This window comes from Trachemys scripta, chromosome 22 (genome assembly GCF_013100865.1).
Source record: "Trachemys scripta elegans isolate TJP31775 chromosome 22, CAS_Tse_1.0, whole genome shotgun sequence".
NCBI lineage: Eukaryota > Metazoa > Chordata > Testudines > Emydidae > Trachemys > Trachemys scripta.
The window spans coordinates 6,692,992-6,711,792 of NC_048319.1; the positions used below are offsets into that span (position 1 = coordinate 6,692,992).

Below are 18,801 nucleotides of genomic sequence, written 5' to 3' on the forward strand. Positions count from 1 at the left end.
GTGTAGTCTTCCCTGTTGCTGGTAACTTAACTCCCTTTTTTGTCCTCTTAGTTGTGTATTGGTGTCAGATTTCCTTCCACAGGGAAAGTAAGTGGTTGAGTAGTGGCCCTGCCTTAGAGTTTAATCTCTCTCTTAAAAAAAAAAACAACCCAACCCTAATTTTTTTTGCTATATAGAATTGATGAGATACCTATCTTGGCACACTATAATAAATAGTGCAGGCCACAGAAGGCCCTCAACTAGATCATATATTCTGTCAGAGGGGCAGTAATTACTTCATAAGTGTACAAATTACTAAAGATTGAAATTAAAAGCTGAAGAAGGGAGAACCTTCCTTCCTCTGGTGGAGGAAAATCGCAGTAAAACTACCTGGGCCCAACACTGAACGGGTAGCGTGAGTATTTCTGTTATTTAAGGCTAAACAAACTTGAATACTGTTAATCAACAGGGGCACAAGCAAAGCCTTTCAGCATCTAGTGCTCACATTCTATTTCAGGTACTTATCTAGCCCTTGTTGCCATAGTATCCGAGCACCTCCCACTCTTGAATATATTTATCCTGACAACCCCCCTGTGAAATACTATCTGTATTTTACAGATGGGGAACAAGGGTCAGATCCTCAAATGTACTGAAGCACCTAACTTCCATTGAGTTCAATGGGAGACATGGTTCTAGGTTCTGACCTGGATCGAAGGGACTGCCCCAGGACCCACAGGAAGTCTCTGGTAGAGCACGGAATTGAACCTGGCTCTCCAAAATCCTAAACTAGACTCCTGCCTACTGGACCATCCTTCCTCCTGCCAGATATTCGCTCCACTCAACACTTTTCCGTTCTAGCAATCAAGAGCATGCACCTAGGTACCAGACTCAATTTATAGCATATTCAACAGCCAGCATGTCTTATGCTGCAATCTGATTTCTGCAGCCATTGCTAATACTGTACATGGTGTCATAAACCATTCTTTAGTCGGAAGCCAAAGGTAAAAGAAAAGATGGAGGAGGAGCGGGAAAGGAAAATTGCCTGGAGAATGATGGGAATGGAACAGAGAATGCTCAGAGTAGAGCAGGAAAGTGAGTGTCTAGGGGGGAAAAAATGACTAGCAGCGGGAGTGAGTCTGGGTAATTTGGAGAGAAGTCAGGGCAGTTGATTTGGAGATAGAGATGAATAGGAAAGTGCGGGGGAAGGTAGTGCAGCACTCGCAGAAGTTTCATTATATGGCACCCACCGCGTGCTAGGTACTTGAGAAAATGGTGCGCTCTTTGCCTCAAGGATCTTCCCGTCTAAATGGACAGCGTGCTGATGCTTTGCTGTGTCCCTTAAAAGGTGCAGCACAAGAGTCAGAGTCCAGGTTGGGGTAGGGTAAAGATGACTTTAAGCCATTTTTCTAACACTGGCCTGTTCAGACGGCTGATGTATCTCTCAGCAAAAGTTAGAGTGACCCTGGGGCATCCTGCCCCAGAGTGGTCCTGTGTTTGGGGCAGTGCAGAAAGACGCTAATTGGAGGTGGTGGGTGACTGTCTTACAGACAAGGACGTGTGGGAGGCAAGAATTTGGGATTCACTTTGAATATATGAATACAGGCATCAGTGTTGTCTATGGGTTGGAGCAGGCGAACCAAGGCACAAGTGTCCCACAGCAAAGTAATAGCAGTTAGGAACAGAACTTAGTTTTCTTGCTGCTTCAAAATGTGTCTTGACCAAAAGACCATCCTTCCTCCCTGTAATTTCTGTAGGAATTTTTATTGTGGTCAGAGAGAGGAAATAAACAAAATCAGGGCTGAAAATATTAACTCAGTAAAATGGCCCCAAACTAAACTTTGTTAGCAAAAGAAATGCTGAAGGGCACTTAAATTCGCAGTTCTGAAAACATGCAAGTTTTATCTTTTTTTAAAGGGGATGTGATGGATTTGAGGTTGTTTTGGTGTTTGGCTGGCTTTTTCCTCAATCCAAAACTAAAAGGAGCACTAAAAAAGTGGTGAATTACTGAAGTCAAGGTACAGCCCAGTACTTTTAGTTTATAATGTAACAAGGTTGTTTTTTTTTTTTTTAAATCCTCAAGGAACAGCTGCTTCTGATCAGAAAGATGCCTGAGAGTTATTGATGGATGTTTGTTTTCCAATCCACCCACTGTAAAAATACAATTTATGCTTATAAACTCACAGGATTTAAAACTGGCTTGTTTTTGGTTTGTTGCATAGATAAAAATATTTAAAAGCCCATTTAAAATTGGTCAGGATAAATAATAGAGACCAGAAATAGGTAAACTGTAGACCTTTGAAAAAAGAAGGAGGAGTACTTGTGGCACCTTAGAGACTAACAAATTTATTTGGGCATAAGCTTTCATGGGCCATGAAAGCTTATGCCCAAATAAATTTGTTAGACTCTAAGGTGCCACAAGTATGCCTCGTTCTTTTTGCTGATACAGACTAACACGGCTACCACTCTGAAAGCAGTAGACCTTTGGTAAATAAGCCGAGATGTAAGCATATTCGTATTGCCTATTCTCTCCTCCACAAAGATGTTTTCTAAGCTATCAGCTTGGCAGTTCTTGATCAATTTCCCTGCAGTACCTTTGCTCTGGAATAGATACAGTTGTTTTGTGTGAATGAGCTGGTATTTTACTGAGATACAACAACCCTGCTTGGATGTCTTCTGCCAGGAGTACATACTTTCTTCCTCCCTCCTCTTTCCGTGGGAACCGGTGGATAAGGGAAGATGGCCTGTTTGGCTATCTTGAAAGATCGGGGGGGGGGGGGAATGTTTGTAGGATTTTTTAATATAAAGTGCATCTTACAAATCTAGAACCTGATCTCCAAAGCCTCAGTGACTTTAATGGCACAGGATAGGGCCCCTAGACCTATTGGCTTAAGCTCACCTGTAAATCAAAGTAACTGGATGCTTTCCTACCCTCACGTTGCTGGCACATGCTGAAAAGAAATTGGGATCAAATTTGAGTTTCGATCATCTGCAAATGTCCCTCTATTAGCAGTGAAACTTCTTTCACCTGCACTGTGCGGGGTTTCCTTTCCTTTAACAACTTTTTAAAGGGCTGCTTTTCCTTTTGGGATCTGCTCTTTCCTCCTTAGTGCACAATCATCCACATGTGGTGTTAGCCTCCTTTTCTGTGCCTCTCTGCAACCTTGCCACTGTCTGGTATGAGAGACTTGCCCTCTGCAACTCCCGGCACCTATACAAGTCTTCTGAATCTCCTGGTCTTGTTGATTTTCCAATCTCATTTGAAAACCAACCATATCTTGTCTCTTTTGTATATGCCTACTCATTTCCTGCCTCCCTCTGATACTCCTAGTAATTCCTCAACTATTATCTTTTATTATTTATTCCTTAATCCTGTTGCTTTGGTATATAATTCTGTACCTTATTCTGCAAACTGTTTTAGGGCACTATCTTTTATTATTTACCAGCAATATTCTCATTCCTGTCTTACTCTGCTGTCAGGGATGACTGTAAGATTTCCATTTTTGGGCAGAGCAACCCCAAAAGATACAGTCTTCCTATGGATACCATTGCTTGGATTAGTGGCAAGGCTTGTGATGGCAGATCTCTGGTGGCCTATGCAACAGAGGACTGAAGAGAAGTGGCTGATGTGTGTGGGTGGGGGTGTTGCTTTTTGTTTTTACTTTGATTTTTAGGGATGATGTTGGCTTCTGAAGTGAAAGCACCTCTATGGAGACTGCCTTGATTGCTGCTCTGTAACTAGGAGTCATTGAGAGATGGCCCATGGACGCTGGTCAGGTTAAGTACGGTAGTACTGCCCGGCTCCATTTGATAATATATAAGCTGCAAATGCCACAGTTGCTATGCAAGGTTCTCACACCTGCCAACCCAGGGGATAGGAGATTCAGGTGGCGGGGGGCAGCCAGGGCTGAAAGGAAAACGTTCAGACCTGCAGCATATGTCCGGGCTGGGAGTTAGGGGAATAGTAGATGGAGGTTTCCTGTTAAGCATGCGGAGAGGGCAATGTGTAGTGTGCTCCGGCCAACATTGAGCTAACAAGGGGCGACCCTGGTTCCCCAGGGTGACTCAAGTAATTATCCTCCCCAAGCTCTCAGCCCATGCTGTGTCTTACTGGGTACTGAACATCCCATTAGCATTTCACCCTCTACCTGGTGGGGTGGCACCTCCTGCAGCTGCAGGTTTGGCAGCACTGAATCAGCCCTGAGGGTAGGCCACGACAGGGGCTGGGGCCCGTGCCTGTTGCTTTCTGGGTTAAATCAGACTTGAAAGTGTTGGCAGTGTTTCATCCTGCCTGCACTTGGGGAGGGTGGGCAGGTGTGTGTGTTTGTGTGTACATACAGGGGATGGGGGGCTGCGTTTCCTAGTGTGAAGATGTCGCATTTGCTACATGTTGGGTAATGTGCTCCCCTCCTCCCCTCTTCAAATCGCTGCTTCGGTTTATCTGCAGGATTCAGGTGAGAGTCCTGGAAGGTGACAAAAAGCTTCTAAAACAGAGCCACAAAGCAGGGTTTTTTGGTGCCAGCCTCACACTCCTCCTGCAAAGCCTTTTGGACTGATATTTTCAGCACCTCCAGCCCCTGCTGAAGTCAATGGGAGCTCAGCACCTCTGCAAATCATTCCATTTGTGTGTAAAACAATCAGGCTCCCTCCCTCCTTCCCAACCCTAGGGTAGATAAGCCATTTATCTTCAGCAATGCTATGGAAGAATGCCAGGCTGGAACGCATGGGCATGGAGATATGAGCCATGCTGTGCTGCAGAAGCGATGCACATGGGTGCTGTCCTGTGGTGATGGGGCTGTATGCACAGGTAATGGGGAGGCACACAGGGCCATGTCCCCGGGGGACTGAGGATGTGTGCTGGGCTGCACACTAGGACTAGCAGATACATTTGCCCGGCTGAAGGTACATCTGCATCCCTTAGGTAGTCTGCAGTGTGAGTCTGATAACACAGTTCTATAAAAAAAAAAAATCCCTGTTCACGTTGGTCGGGGGAACCCATCTTGCTAGTGAAACTGCATTTAAACATGGTTAGCACTACCAGCTTCAACCGACCAGGTGCAGTCTGGACAGGGCCTGACAGGGGCAGACCAATTTTATAAAGAGAATAAAATATCCCCAGGGAAACTATATCCCATATTGCACAGAGCACATTGGCTTCCAGCCCCCTTCCGGTTCAACATAACACATCGAAGCTACTCTGTGTCATAGGGCATGATTCCAATGTATTACCGCTTGCTTTCTTCTTTGGACGGGGACTTGGTAAATAAACCTTCTAGCCTGAATTGCCTCTCCACCTACAGACAATGGTGCTACGGTAGCGGTGGGGAGGGGTGAGGGTATGAACAATGCGATTTCAGATAGGGATTCAGTAGGAAGATATTTCTCTCATCTGTCGTTACCTCACACCTCCTATACAAATTGTGATTGGACCTTTATTTTGTAGAAGATGCTGGTGCCTGCGGTGTCACCAATAGCTGGAGCATAGACATTACGGTTCTAGGAGCCTTAGAAATGCCACGCACAGCAGCCCCTCTCACAATCTAAGAACCGTGGGCTTGATTTTTCATTGGTGCTGAGCACTCCCGACTCCCAGCTGGCTGTCTGGGGCTTGGGACCTCTGAAAATTAAGCTCTCCATTTTCAACATACACTTGCTTTCCACTGACCCCCCCCTCCAAAAAAAATAAAAATCTTTAGGTTTCCTACTTGTCCAGGAGGAGACAACTGAATCTGTTTTGTGCCAGGTTGCCTGCTCTTTTTGTGTCCCTCTTACCCAAGCTGCAGGTGTCTAGATTATGTAAGATGGTCCTCTTTTCCCATTTGCATGGGTCTGGCTTGTGGGGCTTCAATCCAGGCTGAATTGTGTTGTGTTGTAAATTGTTCTCCAGTTTTTTGCAGAGTTGTGGGCTGGGCCCATCCCCGAAGTACATGATTCCTCTTTCCAGTCTGAATAGGCCTGGATGGTTTCGATACAGTCGTCACGGAGCTGTTCTAGATTTGGTCTCTCTGGCCAGGCTGAGATGATTCCAACAGCATTTCCTTTCCAGGCTGAAAAGTTCTGGACTCTCTCCCATCCAGTCAGCATGATTCTGGACTGTGCTCGTCCTTAGCATAGTACTAGATTATCCTCCCCCCACCCTTCGCTGTCCCCAACCTATCTGATTTTCCTGTGTGCTTCCAGACTCCATCCTCTTCCTGGACTGCATCTTCCTCTTCCAGTCTGAAAAATTCTAGACTGCCTATGCAACTCTCCAGCCTTTTTCTGGATTGTGCCTTTCCTCCAGTCAGTGCAGGGTTCAGGCACCTTGGTTCTGCCCAACGTGCATGGGCTTTCCTAGCCCTCTTTCCCAGCGCTAGCCATCCGTCTTTCTCTAGAATGGCACGAAATGGACTGTGCTTTACAGATCTCCATTCCTTGCTGCTGTACCATGAGTTCCTCTCCCCAGTTTGTGAGGGGCAGGACTCCCCTCCCCCCCCCCCAATATTCAGTGTTGTTCTCTACCCTGGAGACTGGATGGAGTGTTTGGGTTCTAAGAGGCATTGTTCTCTTCTCTTCTAGGAAGGGGGTGTAGGTTTTATTCTCCTGGGGGTGCAGTGCTTCTCAGTCTGGGGCGGGGGGGGGCGAAGATGCAGTCCTCTTCAGTCATCCCCATCCCATAGGTTGCACGGATTGCATCGTTGGCAGCCCGGTGCTCCCGGGCAGCCTTGCCCCTCTCCCCCCTTTGGCTGGGGCATGGCCCCTGCCTCCCTCCCTCTGCAGGGTTTGCAGGCTAGCAGCACTGGCAGCCCCCGGGGCACGGTCCCTGCCTGGCTTGCAGCCCCAGGCAGGCATGGCCTCCCCAGGGACGGGTGCCTGCCTCCTCGAGGCTGCAGCTCCGCTCCGCGGCCGGCAGGTGTCCCTGTGGAGCGGCTCTTTGTGGTCCTGATGCTGCCGCCGCTGGCGGCGGAGCCCTTTCCAGCTGAGAGCGCTTTCCTCCCCCGTCCGCTCCTTCCGTCTGCAACCTGCGCCGGGCTCGGGGAATGGCCAGACTCACCGAGGGCGAGGCGAGGCGGCAGCCGCAGCTCCTGCAGCCCAGAGCCTCCCCCATGAGCAGCAGCAGCAGCAGCTCGGACCCCCCCGCGCAGCCGGACAGCATGAAGGACCTGGATGCCATCAAGCTGTTCGTGGGGCAGATCCCCCGCCACCTGGAGGAGAAGGACCTCAAGCCCCTCTTCGAGCAGTTCGGCAAGATCTACGAGCTCACCGTGCTCAAGGACCGCTACACCGGCATGCACAAGGGTGAGCCTCCCCCTTTCCTCCAGCCATCTCCCTGCCTCATGTCTCCCTTCTACCCTCCCTCCTTCCAGCTTCTCCTCCCTGCCAGCCTCTGCCCCCCCAACTCCTAGAGCCCCCCCCCCCCCCCCCGCCTCCCCAGCCCCTTTCTCCTCCCCACCTCCTCTCCGTTCTGGGGCGCTGGCAGATTTCAGCCCCTTCCTTTCATTCATTTGGGCTTTTGACAGGAGCTGCCTGGGAACTTTTAATCCTCCCTAACAGAATTACATTTGTAATGTTCACAAAGGGGCCCTGGTGGCTTCGACCCTCCTCTTGCTGCCAGGCTAAGACTATCAGACTCTCTCTCTCTCTGCTCGAGCCAGGCTTGGAGCCACAAAGAAATGGGGTTGTGCCTGGGTCTGGGGAAATCGGTGACATATCGTTAATACTTCTGCCAATGCCTTCTGGGCCCGATGCCTTTCCTTGTTGATCTCGCTCCTTTTCCCAGGTCCTATTCTGGCCAAAGATCTCCTCCAAAAGAAGGGGAATATCCCCTCCCCCCTGTATACTCAAGTTAATTTAGGGTGAACCATTGGATGATTTCATAGATGAACCTCATTCCAATCCCCCCCCCCAAGATTATTGATCCAAGATGCTGCAGTAACATTTCTGTGAGCTGTAGTTTTTTTGGTCCATTACTGTAGAATATAGTAGTATAACAAGAAGAAGGAGGAGGGTGTGTGGAAGACCCCTTGAAATCTTAAGACTTATAGAAAACAGCTGCCACGTTATAGCTTTGAAATCGCGTTATCTAGCTAGGTGATATTTATATAGTGCTAAAAATGACTCTCTTTATACATAGACGGTTATAGACATTTACTGTACAGCACCATGCGTATAATGGGAATTTTGTTTGAGTACATTCAATATATACCAGTAAAACTGTTTATTGTGAAACTTATGTCTGCGATTATAGCCTTCTGGTTGCTCATGTGTGGGGCTCTCCTAGACAATGATATTTCAGTGCACATGAATGATATACACAGTCATCTTTTTACAATAGGGTAAATGGAGAAGTTGGATTGCCACCCCACTTCCCCTTTCCAGATTTGTGGGAATGGAATTGGAGTGAAGGAATGATAGTGCTGGGGACAGCCAAGCGATGGTTGTGTGGGAAGGTACCCAGGGTTCCCCTTGTCCCCCCTGTTCTGCCAATCCACCTCAGCCCAGCCTGCCAAACCCCCTGACTGAGGGTAGCAAGGAAAGCTGTGTCACATAAATAATCCAACGCCCCTTGGTTCTAACCTGCAGCATCCTCTGCTCTCCTAACCCCCCACCCTCTTTATAGCTGTGCCAGTCCCTTCAGTCCTGATTTGCAGCACCTCTGTATTTTGCTGTTGGGCCTGGTGACAAGCAGTCATGACAAATTGCGTGGCTGGGTTTTTTTATGTGGACAGATGTACAGGACAGACTAGGCTGAGATCACAAAAACTCATTGCAATTAAGGCCTGGAGCAGATGTGGAAGCCGGTCTCCGAAGTGGAAGACCAGCAGTCCCTGGACTATGGTACTGAACCTCCTACCAGGCTATAATGCTGCAGTTTTTAAAATCTGCACAACAAAGATTATAAACTGCAAATCTATTCTTCACAGCAGTATCTAGAGTGGATGAAAGGCCATCCTGAGCTTCTGATTATCCTAGAAGCTTTAGGATGCCAACAAGTTTTGGAAAGCATGTTTAGGCTGTAATTATTATTATTTTTTAAATCGGATGTTTTAAAAGCTTGTTGTTTTCAGAGTATCAGGTCTGTGGCTTGAATCCATGTCCACCCTAAGCCTGGCCCTGCGTAGATGTTTCCAAGTTTAGAATACTCTGATCATCACCACCACTAAAGGGATGGTAGAGAAATCAAAGAACCTGTTTGTTGAAAGACCTGACACAGGTTGTGGAAGCCCCATTGCTTGATAGGTTTAAAGCTAAACGGCAGAAAACATGCAGTAAATACCTTTAAAGCTGTCAGCAATCGGCCTGGCCATGTATGCCCTAAAATGATTTGTGGTGTCATGATATGGGGGTTTTCATTGGAGGGAAGGGGAGTCCAGATCGGTTCTGATGCAGCTGGTTTTGAGTTTAGGGTGTAGCTCTGAAAAGCAAAACACCCTATAGCTGCAAGTGCCAACATTCCTCCAGGGACATCTGATTGTTGCAAGCCCAACAGAGGAAAGGGTGACAAAAGGAAGTGTTATTAACAGAAGACAAGTATCTGTCCAAACAAAGGGCCAAATTCAGCTCCAGTGTAAAGGGGGAATCATCTCCCATTGAAGCCAATAGGAGCTGCGATGGCTGACTTTAGCCGAGGGAGTGTTGCTGTCTTCAATCAGGATTTCGGAATAAAACTGTCATCTGTCTGTGTGTGCGCGCACGCGGGTGTCTCTGAACAAACCTGTTACCATCTGACAGCAACCCGCCTTTAAAACACAGCGAGGAGGTGGATGGGGTGGGGGCACAACGCAAACGCACATTTCATTACAATCGACATGTTAAATATAGGCTGCGTTTGTAGGCTGAGGTCAGGCTAAAGGCAGATTCCAGGGATCTGCCGCTCAGATATGGAAATTAGAGGGGGCAGCGTTGGTATTAGCCAAATCCTTGTGACATTAACTTGCTGCTAAACGCAGGATTCGAGTAGGCCCCCCCCCCCCCAAAATCCCTCTGGCTTTGACATTTTTGAGAGGATGCAGGCGTTGCTGGGATGTTGTCTAGCTCTCGATGCTTCTTTCCAGGGAAAGACATTTGAAAGTTCAGGTTATCACTGTGGTTGTTTCCAGGGCTTCTGGGTTCTTCCTCCTTCCCTGTTTTATACAAATAGAAAGTTTGGGTTGATTTCCTTGTATCAGGTTTCACCGTTACTCGTTTTTCTGTTATTATTGATACACTCGCTTATAAGGTCGCCATAGGCGTGGAAGGTGAGTGGACTTCCCGTGGCTTAAGTTGGGTCATTCACCTCCCCAAATAATAACAGGGCTCATCCCTCAAATTGCTGAACCTCCACCGGCATCAACTTCAGTGGGAATTGAGGACAGTCAGGATCTCATAGGCTTGGGTCCAGCAGGCACCTGCAGCTGCAAAGAAAGGTAGGGGCTGGAGGCTAGGTGCCCAAAGTTTCCTAGCTCACAATCAGTGGAAGGCCTGGGCCATCACCCATCCTTAGAGCAGCAGGGCACCTTACCTTTCACATTCAGCGCTCTCCTCACCTTCCTTTACTGTTGAGAACTGACAAATTCACTGCTCTCGGAGGACCCTTCATTCCTGTATAAGAATTAGTGCCTTAAAGTCAATGCTATTATGAAATGGTTATATATTCATATTAGTGGCTGAATATTAATGCCTCAGCAACCTATTCGGTAGTTGATATTGCTCCAGTTCCCCCTGATATTATTCATGATGCAGTTTTTCTATTTATGTTAATGATGGCAGATATATTTGCATATTAATGGCAATATTTGTCATCGAGCTGCTATTTCCATGGGAAGAGCAGGGAAGTGTTTTCACCTACACTGGGGGAGGTGGACGAGGAGGGGGAGTCCGATGAAAATCTTTGGCCTTAAATTCCAGAACTGGGCTCACGGAGGTTTCTGTGAGAGCATCTGCTGCGTGCTTTCCTGGGTGGATTTCATGACGGAGTCTATGAGAGGGGAAGGAGAGAGGCTGTGAAGCATGAGATACCGAACCGGACCCCAGGGAGCAAATGGCAGAGGAACAGTCTAAACCTGGGTGTGTGAATAGGCAGAGAGTGCCATGGTTTGGCCATGGGCAGAGGATGCAGCAACACCCTTCCACCGCTGTGTTTTCAGCTCATGTTCCATGTGCTGGTAGGAGTGGGCTGCTCTATAAACCTGACCCCTTATGCCAGGTTGACATGCTTAAGACCGTTAAAGAAATCAGTGGGATTGATTATGCAGCAATGGAGGCCTGAATACTCCCTTTCCTTGAGCAAACCAAAGATCTGGAGACATGAGTCTCACACATGCCATTAGCCTTTATTAATACAGGCATTAGGCTATCGGTGACAGCGGTAGCCGTTAGGATGTAGCCGGGGATCGTCATTCCAGTAGCCAGTGCGGGAGGAGCCAGTCACCCTTTGCTGTGATCCAGACAGATCTCGCAAGCTAGACAAGGTTAGATCGTGTTGGGATGCCGACGTCCCTGGAAGACCTCGGCGCTACAGGAAGTGTTGATGGTGTCACACAGTCTGGGCTGCTCTCCCCGCTATCCGTACTAAACCTCTGTCTACAGTTGGGATTCTGACTGCTTGTCATCATTAAAGATCCCATGCCATGCTTTATAAACGTAAGGCAGTTAACCTCTCGGTGCTGGCCACGTTCGAATGGTCTGCCTGCGTAGCCCCCACCTTGCTGTTTCAGTCCTATTCCACATTCTTCACTTGCTGCCCCAAACTTCTGTGTATTGCCACAGGCTGTTCAACAGCTGTTGCGTTTCAGGGCCTGATGACGTTTTCTCCCCTTATCTTGTTGTGAGGTTTAACTAACTCACGTTTGTAACGTGCTTCGAGGATCTTAGACAGTGGGTGCTGCAGGGCAACCGAGTCCAATATCCTTATTAATAAGCACTCCTATAGTAGCATCTGGTGGACTCCTTCACATTTCAGCGTTAGTGCCACACAGTGATGAGCCATCTCTGATCATCTCAGTGGGGGCTGATAGCCTGGCCTGGGATTTCCTGTTGGATGCTCTGAGATCATTTGGCTAGCGGGGGCGGGAACGGGAAGCGTTGCTGGATTCTCTTCCCAGGGCTTCCATAATAACTGGCGGCAGGACCACAGAGTAGTTCCTGCATCCTAGGGGCAGGGTTTCTTGGTCTCTCCACTCCTCTCTTGCTCTGGGTATTTGAGCCACTGGTGGGTGGTGCTAAGGGCAAATACAGAGAGTGCCATACTCCACACATGAAGTGCTGTTCTATTTATTACACCCACAAGCTAGCCCTGATCCAAATAGTGGAAGGGGTTAGGTCAAGCTGTCTGGTTCGAAGGTTAATTTAGGAAAATCAGAGGCTTACCTATACCATCTCCAGATCAAATTCACAGGTGAGTCTAAGGCCGTGTAATGTCTCTTTTCCCACTAGTCTACGTGAGGCCACGTACTGGCAGATTCTCCAGTGTTTCAGCGAGTGGTAGCAGAATGGGAGAAAAGCGTAGAAACCACGTATAGCAAAGGCTTCCATGGCCAGCAGCATTTTTAGCACCACATCCTGCAGCCCCCGTCTGAGCACGGTTAGCTGACACGCTGTTAAAACCACCTTCAGCCGCGTGAGCCCTACCCCTGGTGGTGGTGGTGGTGGGGTGTACTGGCTTTAGCAATAGTGAGAAATGTTACCTGAGAAAACCTAATGTCAATTGGGTTAGTCTTAGACTCACCCCTGCTGATACCTCTTCTCACATCGCCTACGACTCTGGTTTTGAGTGGGTCCCTCCTCAAATCCAAGGTGGTCATCTCAGACTGAAGTTTTAGGAACCAGAAAAAAGAACAGGAGTACTTGTGGCACCAGTACTTTAGGAACCAGAGACACCTGCCTTCCACAAGGAAAATGGGATCCCTGACTGGGGAGAGGAACTTCCCTGCTCCAGATGTCTGTTTTCCTACGGCTTTGTTACGTTCCGCAGGCTCTCCCGAACTCTGCGTCCAGACCGAAGGATACAGTGCAGCTGGAGTTTTACTGGGGATGGCATTGGGGGCTGTAGCTCAGGAATCAGTTTGCAATCGGCAATGTCTCTCTAGGGACAAGGGGCGAGTCTCGTTTCCCTAACAAGGGCAGCAAGGAATATAACATCCTGGCAAGATCCCCCTCAGCGTTCCTGACCAGGACGTAGGTGCAACTGAAGTAGAGTAAGACCCTGAACCTCAGCAGTGAATTCTGCCTCCACGTGTTGGGGCGAAATGATCAGGGACTACTAGGGGCCCCGGGAGTGGATGGTAGGTATGCTAGGAAGAGCCTTTTCAAAAGGATGCTGCTGAGTTAGTGCCCCCCAAAAGGCAATGGCGCCCCCCCAGTTTGGAGCACAAGAGCACTTCAATGGTTTCAACAGGCGGCCCCAAATCTGTTCCCGCTGTAAGTAGGAAGCAGCAATAAGTGGGCAGCCTTGGAGGGAAGTGACCATCTGTGTAGGAACATTCACCATTTAGTATTATAATGCACATGTACAAAGGGCCTCTCACCTTGGTATCTGGGCTTAATCCTGCTCCCACTGAAGCCCTTGGCAAAACTCCAGTGACCTCAGTACCTTCAATCCTCTGCTTGCAGTACCTCACTTGCCATTTCCTACAAATCAATTTACCAAGGGGCTGATTGGATTGCAAACATGTTTAGAAAATGTTTTCATTGCTGCTTTTTAAAATCTCCTTTATCCTAAGTTAAAACTAGGCACCGGGCCTGAGCCGGCAAAGTTTGGGCTGCAGATCCTGATGTAGGTTCTGAACTTAGCCAGAGTCTGGGGGCTGGTTCTGTCTAGAGATGAGAGGGGGGAAAGGGTTGGTGCAGTCCCACCTCTAGTTAAAAAGCCAACTGTAATAACTTGCAATCAATTGGGACAAAGTGCATGGGGGGGGGTCAAGGTGTGTGTGGCCAGGAGGGACCGGGAAGGAAGCAAATTAAGTCATCACTGCAGAGAAACGTTGTCCAACAATGTGATTTGCACCATCCAACACACAGTTATAACAGAAACCCCTTATCTGCATCTGATCCGCTCACATATACTTATTCAGATAACAGAGAGCTTATTTTTTTGGAGAGAGACTGATCTATATGTTGCAGTTCAAATAAATACAAAAAGGCGGCCAAATCTGCCTATATACATTCCAGTGAACTCCTGTGTTTCATGGGTGGTGGAGGAAGAGATGAACAGCTGGCATTTTACCCTACAAATAGAGGTAGAGGGGGAAAGGCTTTTTAATACTGGTTCGGCGAAATGGGGACTTTAAGAGGCAAGCAACAAAATCTAATGTCTATTCGGAATTAGAGGAGGCGGGGGAAGAATGCATGGCGATAGTCTAGCCAACACCTCCATACTGCTGTGACAGGTACGTTAAAATGTTAACAGTGAAGGTCATTAACCATTGGAACAGTTTACCCAGAGTCATGGTGGACTCTCCAACACGGGCAATTTTTCAGTTAAGATGGGATGTTTTTGTAAAAGATCTGCTGTAGGAATCCTTTTGGGGAAGTTCTCAGGGAGGTCAGACTAGATGATCTTAGGAATCTATGACTCTATGAAAATGTTTCAGAGCAATAGACATTTTAAGTATAACAAGAGGTTAATTTCAGCGCTAATTAAAACAAAGTGTTTTGCTTAGAAAGTTCCCAGTTAGCTTTGAAGGCAGTGCTGTCCAGGAGAGAGAGCACTAGACATGGATGCAGAAAACCTGGGTTCTATACCACATCCATTGATGAGCTTGGCCAAATCACTTCCCTGCTTGGTGCCTCGGTTTCCCCCTCTGTAAATAATGATACTGGCTGTCCTTTGGTAAAGCAGTTTCAGATCTATGGATCTAGCTAATAGGGCTATAGTGTGAAGGAAGAGGAGGAAGAAGGTCAATGCTATTCGCCCCGCCACGTGAGTAGAAGGGGGCATATATGTTCATAACCAGATTGGGTGTTGGCCAGCACGCAGTTGCAGATGCACAAGTGTGTCCATGAAATTGTTGGACGAGGATTGCTCAGGTTGTTGGCAGCAGACTGTTGAGTCTTTCGCCGCTTGGTTGGGAGTTCAAATCCAACCCAGGCTGGCGGCTACTGGAAATTGCTACGCACCGTACGATTGCTGTTTGGTGGTTTCTGTGAAATGAGTTTGATCTCAGTCCAGGTCTCACTGAACCAATACCCACGTTGCAAAAACCAGCACAGAAGTTGGGCCACAGCGATTGTACTGCCTTTTCCCCAAGGCACCTCTAGCTTGGGGTTGGGGCATCGTGATTGGCTAGTTTGTGGAAGACTCACGTGGTCCCTGCCCATACTGGACCCAGTCTGTGGAGAAAGCGGGCTTCAGTCTCCAGGTACCTATCACTGGTGCTAAATCCACACACAGATACCTGAAATATATAAGCTAGAATAAATATCCGGCTGCAGGTTGCATGTGCAATATGGAAGATGGAAGAACCCAAGTCTGAAGTCAATGGGAGTTGTGGGTGCTCGGCACTTCTCAGGATTAGGTCTTGTGCAACTGGGCTTTGCAAATCCCATATTTTAGCTGCCCCTAGAAATAACTTTGTGGCTTTGCGCGTGGAATTCTGTGCATTAGCCCTGCTAAAATGGGCATCTTGGCCCAAATCCTCATCTCCTGGTAGCTAGTTCCCCATTGACTTCACTGGGATCAGGAGTTAGGCCTTTAAAATGCACTTGGAAAATCTAGGTCTACAGCTGCTGGCACTTTCCATAATTCTTGCTCTGCCTCCGTCTCCAGAGCCTCCCAGTCGGCCGATGGGGGTAGGGGCACTGAACTGGGAGTCAGGAGAGCTAGGGTCAGTTCCCAACCCTGCCACTGATCTGCTGGGTGACCTTGGGCAAGTCACTTTCCCACTGGTTCCCCTCCCCCCCTTTGTCTTGTCTTGCTAGATTGTAAACACTTAGAGGAAGGGATAATCTCCTCACTAGAGGTGTGTAGAGCACCTGCTCAATGGGAACCCAAACTCAGTTGGGGCCACTGGTTGGTACAGCAATACAGATAATTATAATACACAATACACAGACACAAGCGGACGCAGGCTCTCTTCGAACATGCAGGTTGAACAGGCCCTGCCCCGTAAACTTGGGGGGGGATTTTCAAAAGATTCTAAAATCACTTTAGCAACCTCAGTCCATGTGACTTAGGTGCTTAGGAGCCTACATATGTAGGACTTAGGCTCCCAAGTGTCTAAGTTACTTTTAAAAATGGGACTTAATGCCTAAGTCACTTAGGCACTTTTGAGTATTTCACCTTTGGTCCACATTACAGCTGTCAGAGGAATGGGTGGATTCAAAAACCTTGGGATACTTGTCAGCCTGTGTTTTCACGAAGGATCCCGCCAGATACTGCATTTGGCATAGGAAGCGAGTGTGTGTGTGTTTTTCCCAGTCCCGTGTTCCTTAGTTAAATTAGTTGCTAATCTTGAGACCGAGCCTGGCACGATGCATCCTCAATTCGAAGGCTGGGCAAGGAGACTTAATTACCTGTCGGATATGTTTAATATTCATGTGGTGTTTTTCTAGCAAGAGCTACAGAGCCAGGTATAATTTGTTTAGCAGAGGCAATTTATTGGATGCAGAATGTAAGGAGGGCAGCTTAATCTTGTTGCCATATGTGGGATAAGGACACTCAAGAGTGGTGATTGTTCTGCAAAGTTTGCTTCAGCATGGTAGAAAAATCATATGAGTCAATGTGGGACTCTGGGGTGGCTGCCAGAATATAGACAGTCCTGCAGCCCTTACTCACCTGAGTTTGAATCATTTCAAACTAGGCTGGGCAAAGCGTGGGAAAATCGATTCAATGTTGGGGTGTATAGAAGCTTGTTGAGATTGGATTGCAAGATCAGGCCTCTTATCTGGGCCAAAGCCATGTGAGTGGAGATCTGTGACACGGATTGGCACTGCGGGTTAACCCTGAAGACATTTTGTAGCAATCTGAGAGCCCTAACTAACACAGGGATGAATTCTGCCTTCGTACAGGACAAAATTTGCCCTGTAATTAAATACCAATGGGACTGGGAGGGGGGGGGGCATATGCATTCCTGTATTGGAGTCTATTCTTCAGTGCTTTGCCCAGCTTTGTCTGAAATGACTCAAGTGATGGGGCTTCCAGCTCTTCCCTGGGGAGATTATTCCACAGTCTAATAAATCTCTCTGATAGGAAACGTTTCTTGATAACCAGCCAAATTCTTTCATTGCTCAGCTTCATCCCGTTTTTCTTAGCATGGCCACCTCAGAGCACCCTAAAACAATCCCTCTCTCTCTCCATGGGCGTGACACCTTTTTCATAAGTGTAGGTGGCTCGCCTCTCTCCCCCTTTGTCATGATTTTAGCCAAAGATGCTGGGTCGAATCTGGAGTAAGGCCTGCCGACTCTGATCCTGATTTGGCCCTTTTAATCTTTCTTCATAAATCAGTCCCTGCAATACTTGTCGTGCTGGCTTCTCTCTGAATTTCCGTCCGTGCATGTGTATGTGTGTATGGGACGGCAAGCCAGGACTGCTCTTGCTACATCGTCTCACTGCTGCCGTATATTCTCTTCCTGCTCCAGGACAAGATACTTCTGCATAGACAGCCTAAAATCGCATTCCACTCCCATACACCATGGCATGCTGCCTGCTCTGACCCCTTAGGTATTTTTTGGAATTGCTGATCCAAGCCTCACCCTCCCATTGAATATCTGTGTTTCAGGTTATTTCTTCCACTGGCTGTGTCAGCTTGCATTTCTCCTGCCCGCGATGCTAACCCATCTGATTCAAAGCCCACAGAGCCTTTCCCTTGACTCCAATGGGCTTTGGATGAAGGCCCCGATTTTTCAAGGTCTTTAGGCACGCTGAACAGATTTAGGAGCCTACGTCTCATTTTCAAAAGGGGATTTAGCCAAATCCCTTTGAAAAATGAGACTTGAGTTCCTAAGTCGGTTAGGCGTTGCAAAACTGAGTGCAGCCGTGCGTGCCTAAATACCTTGACAAATCTGGCCCGGGCCACTATACCCCTTTATATTCTTTATCTAGTTTCGTTCCTGGTGTTTTACGACACCTCCCGATTTAGTAACATCTGCACCTTTAATTAACAAGTCTTCGCCCCTTCTTGCAGGTACTTAATAAAGATGTTAGATAAAAACTTGGGCCTACCAGGGCTGCCTGCAGGCTTGACTCCTCCTCTCTGAACTCAGCACAGGAAGGTTAGAGCAGGGGTCTGTGTGCTGGGTGTGGGGACGGCAAGGCACATAGCCCATGAACCCATGGAACGTGTTGTTATCGTGGATATTTGGGCGGTGGGGGTTGGGGGGATTTTATGTTGTTACATGGAGGCAATGGTGTGTCTAATTTGGCATTTGCTGTCTCCACCGCAGGTTGTGCGTTTCTCACATACTGTGCCAGAGATTCAGCCATCAAAGCCCAGACCGCGCTACACGAACAGAAGACTTTGCCAGGGGTAAGTCCCGGTGGTTGATGAATTATGGTCTGTGGGTTTCTTGGCTTGAGCTGGGCCGCGAACTGGAGGGAGCATTGGCTTTGATTCCTTTTTCTCTCTCTCTCTCAAAGAGGAGCTTGGTCTGGTGGTTACAACAGGGAGCTGGCAGGCAAACCCCCTGGGTTGGATTCCTGACCCTACTAGAGGCTTATTGTATGACCTCAAGCAAGTCGCTTCGCTCCTCTGTGCCTCAGTTTCCCCACCTGTAAAACGGGGTCTAATGCTGCTTACCCACATCACCAGGAAACGGTCATGTTACAGGGTGGAAGATGTGGCACAGGAAGCTGGTACTTTCTTTAGATGGGCAGCCTGTGAGGAGGAGTCAGGTGGGGCAGGAAATGAGATACGGCATGTGATGTTGGAA

General features: G+C 48.0%; 1 protein-coding gene across 3 annotated transcripts in view; it reads left to right on the forward strand.

Annotated features, from left to right (window-relative positions):
- Positions 1 to 6,944: 6,944 nt before the first annotated feature.
- The window catches only part of CELF5 (CUGBP Elav-like family member 5), a 57,711-nt gene continuing 45,854 nt past the window's right edge, over positions 6,945 to 18,801 (forward strand). For all 3 annotated transcript variants that reach the window (XM_034755344.1, XM_034755346.1, XM_034755345.1), the window contains exons 1-2: positions 6,945 to 7,254; positions 18,316 to 18,398. In XM_034755344.1, coding sequence (XP_034611235.1) covers positions 6,996 to 7,254; positions 18,316 to 18,398 — 342 coding nt within the window. In that variant the 5' untranslated portion in view covers positions 6,945 to 6,995. The remainder of the gene's footprint in view (positions 7,255 to 18,315; positions 18,399 to 18,801) is intronic.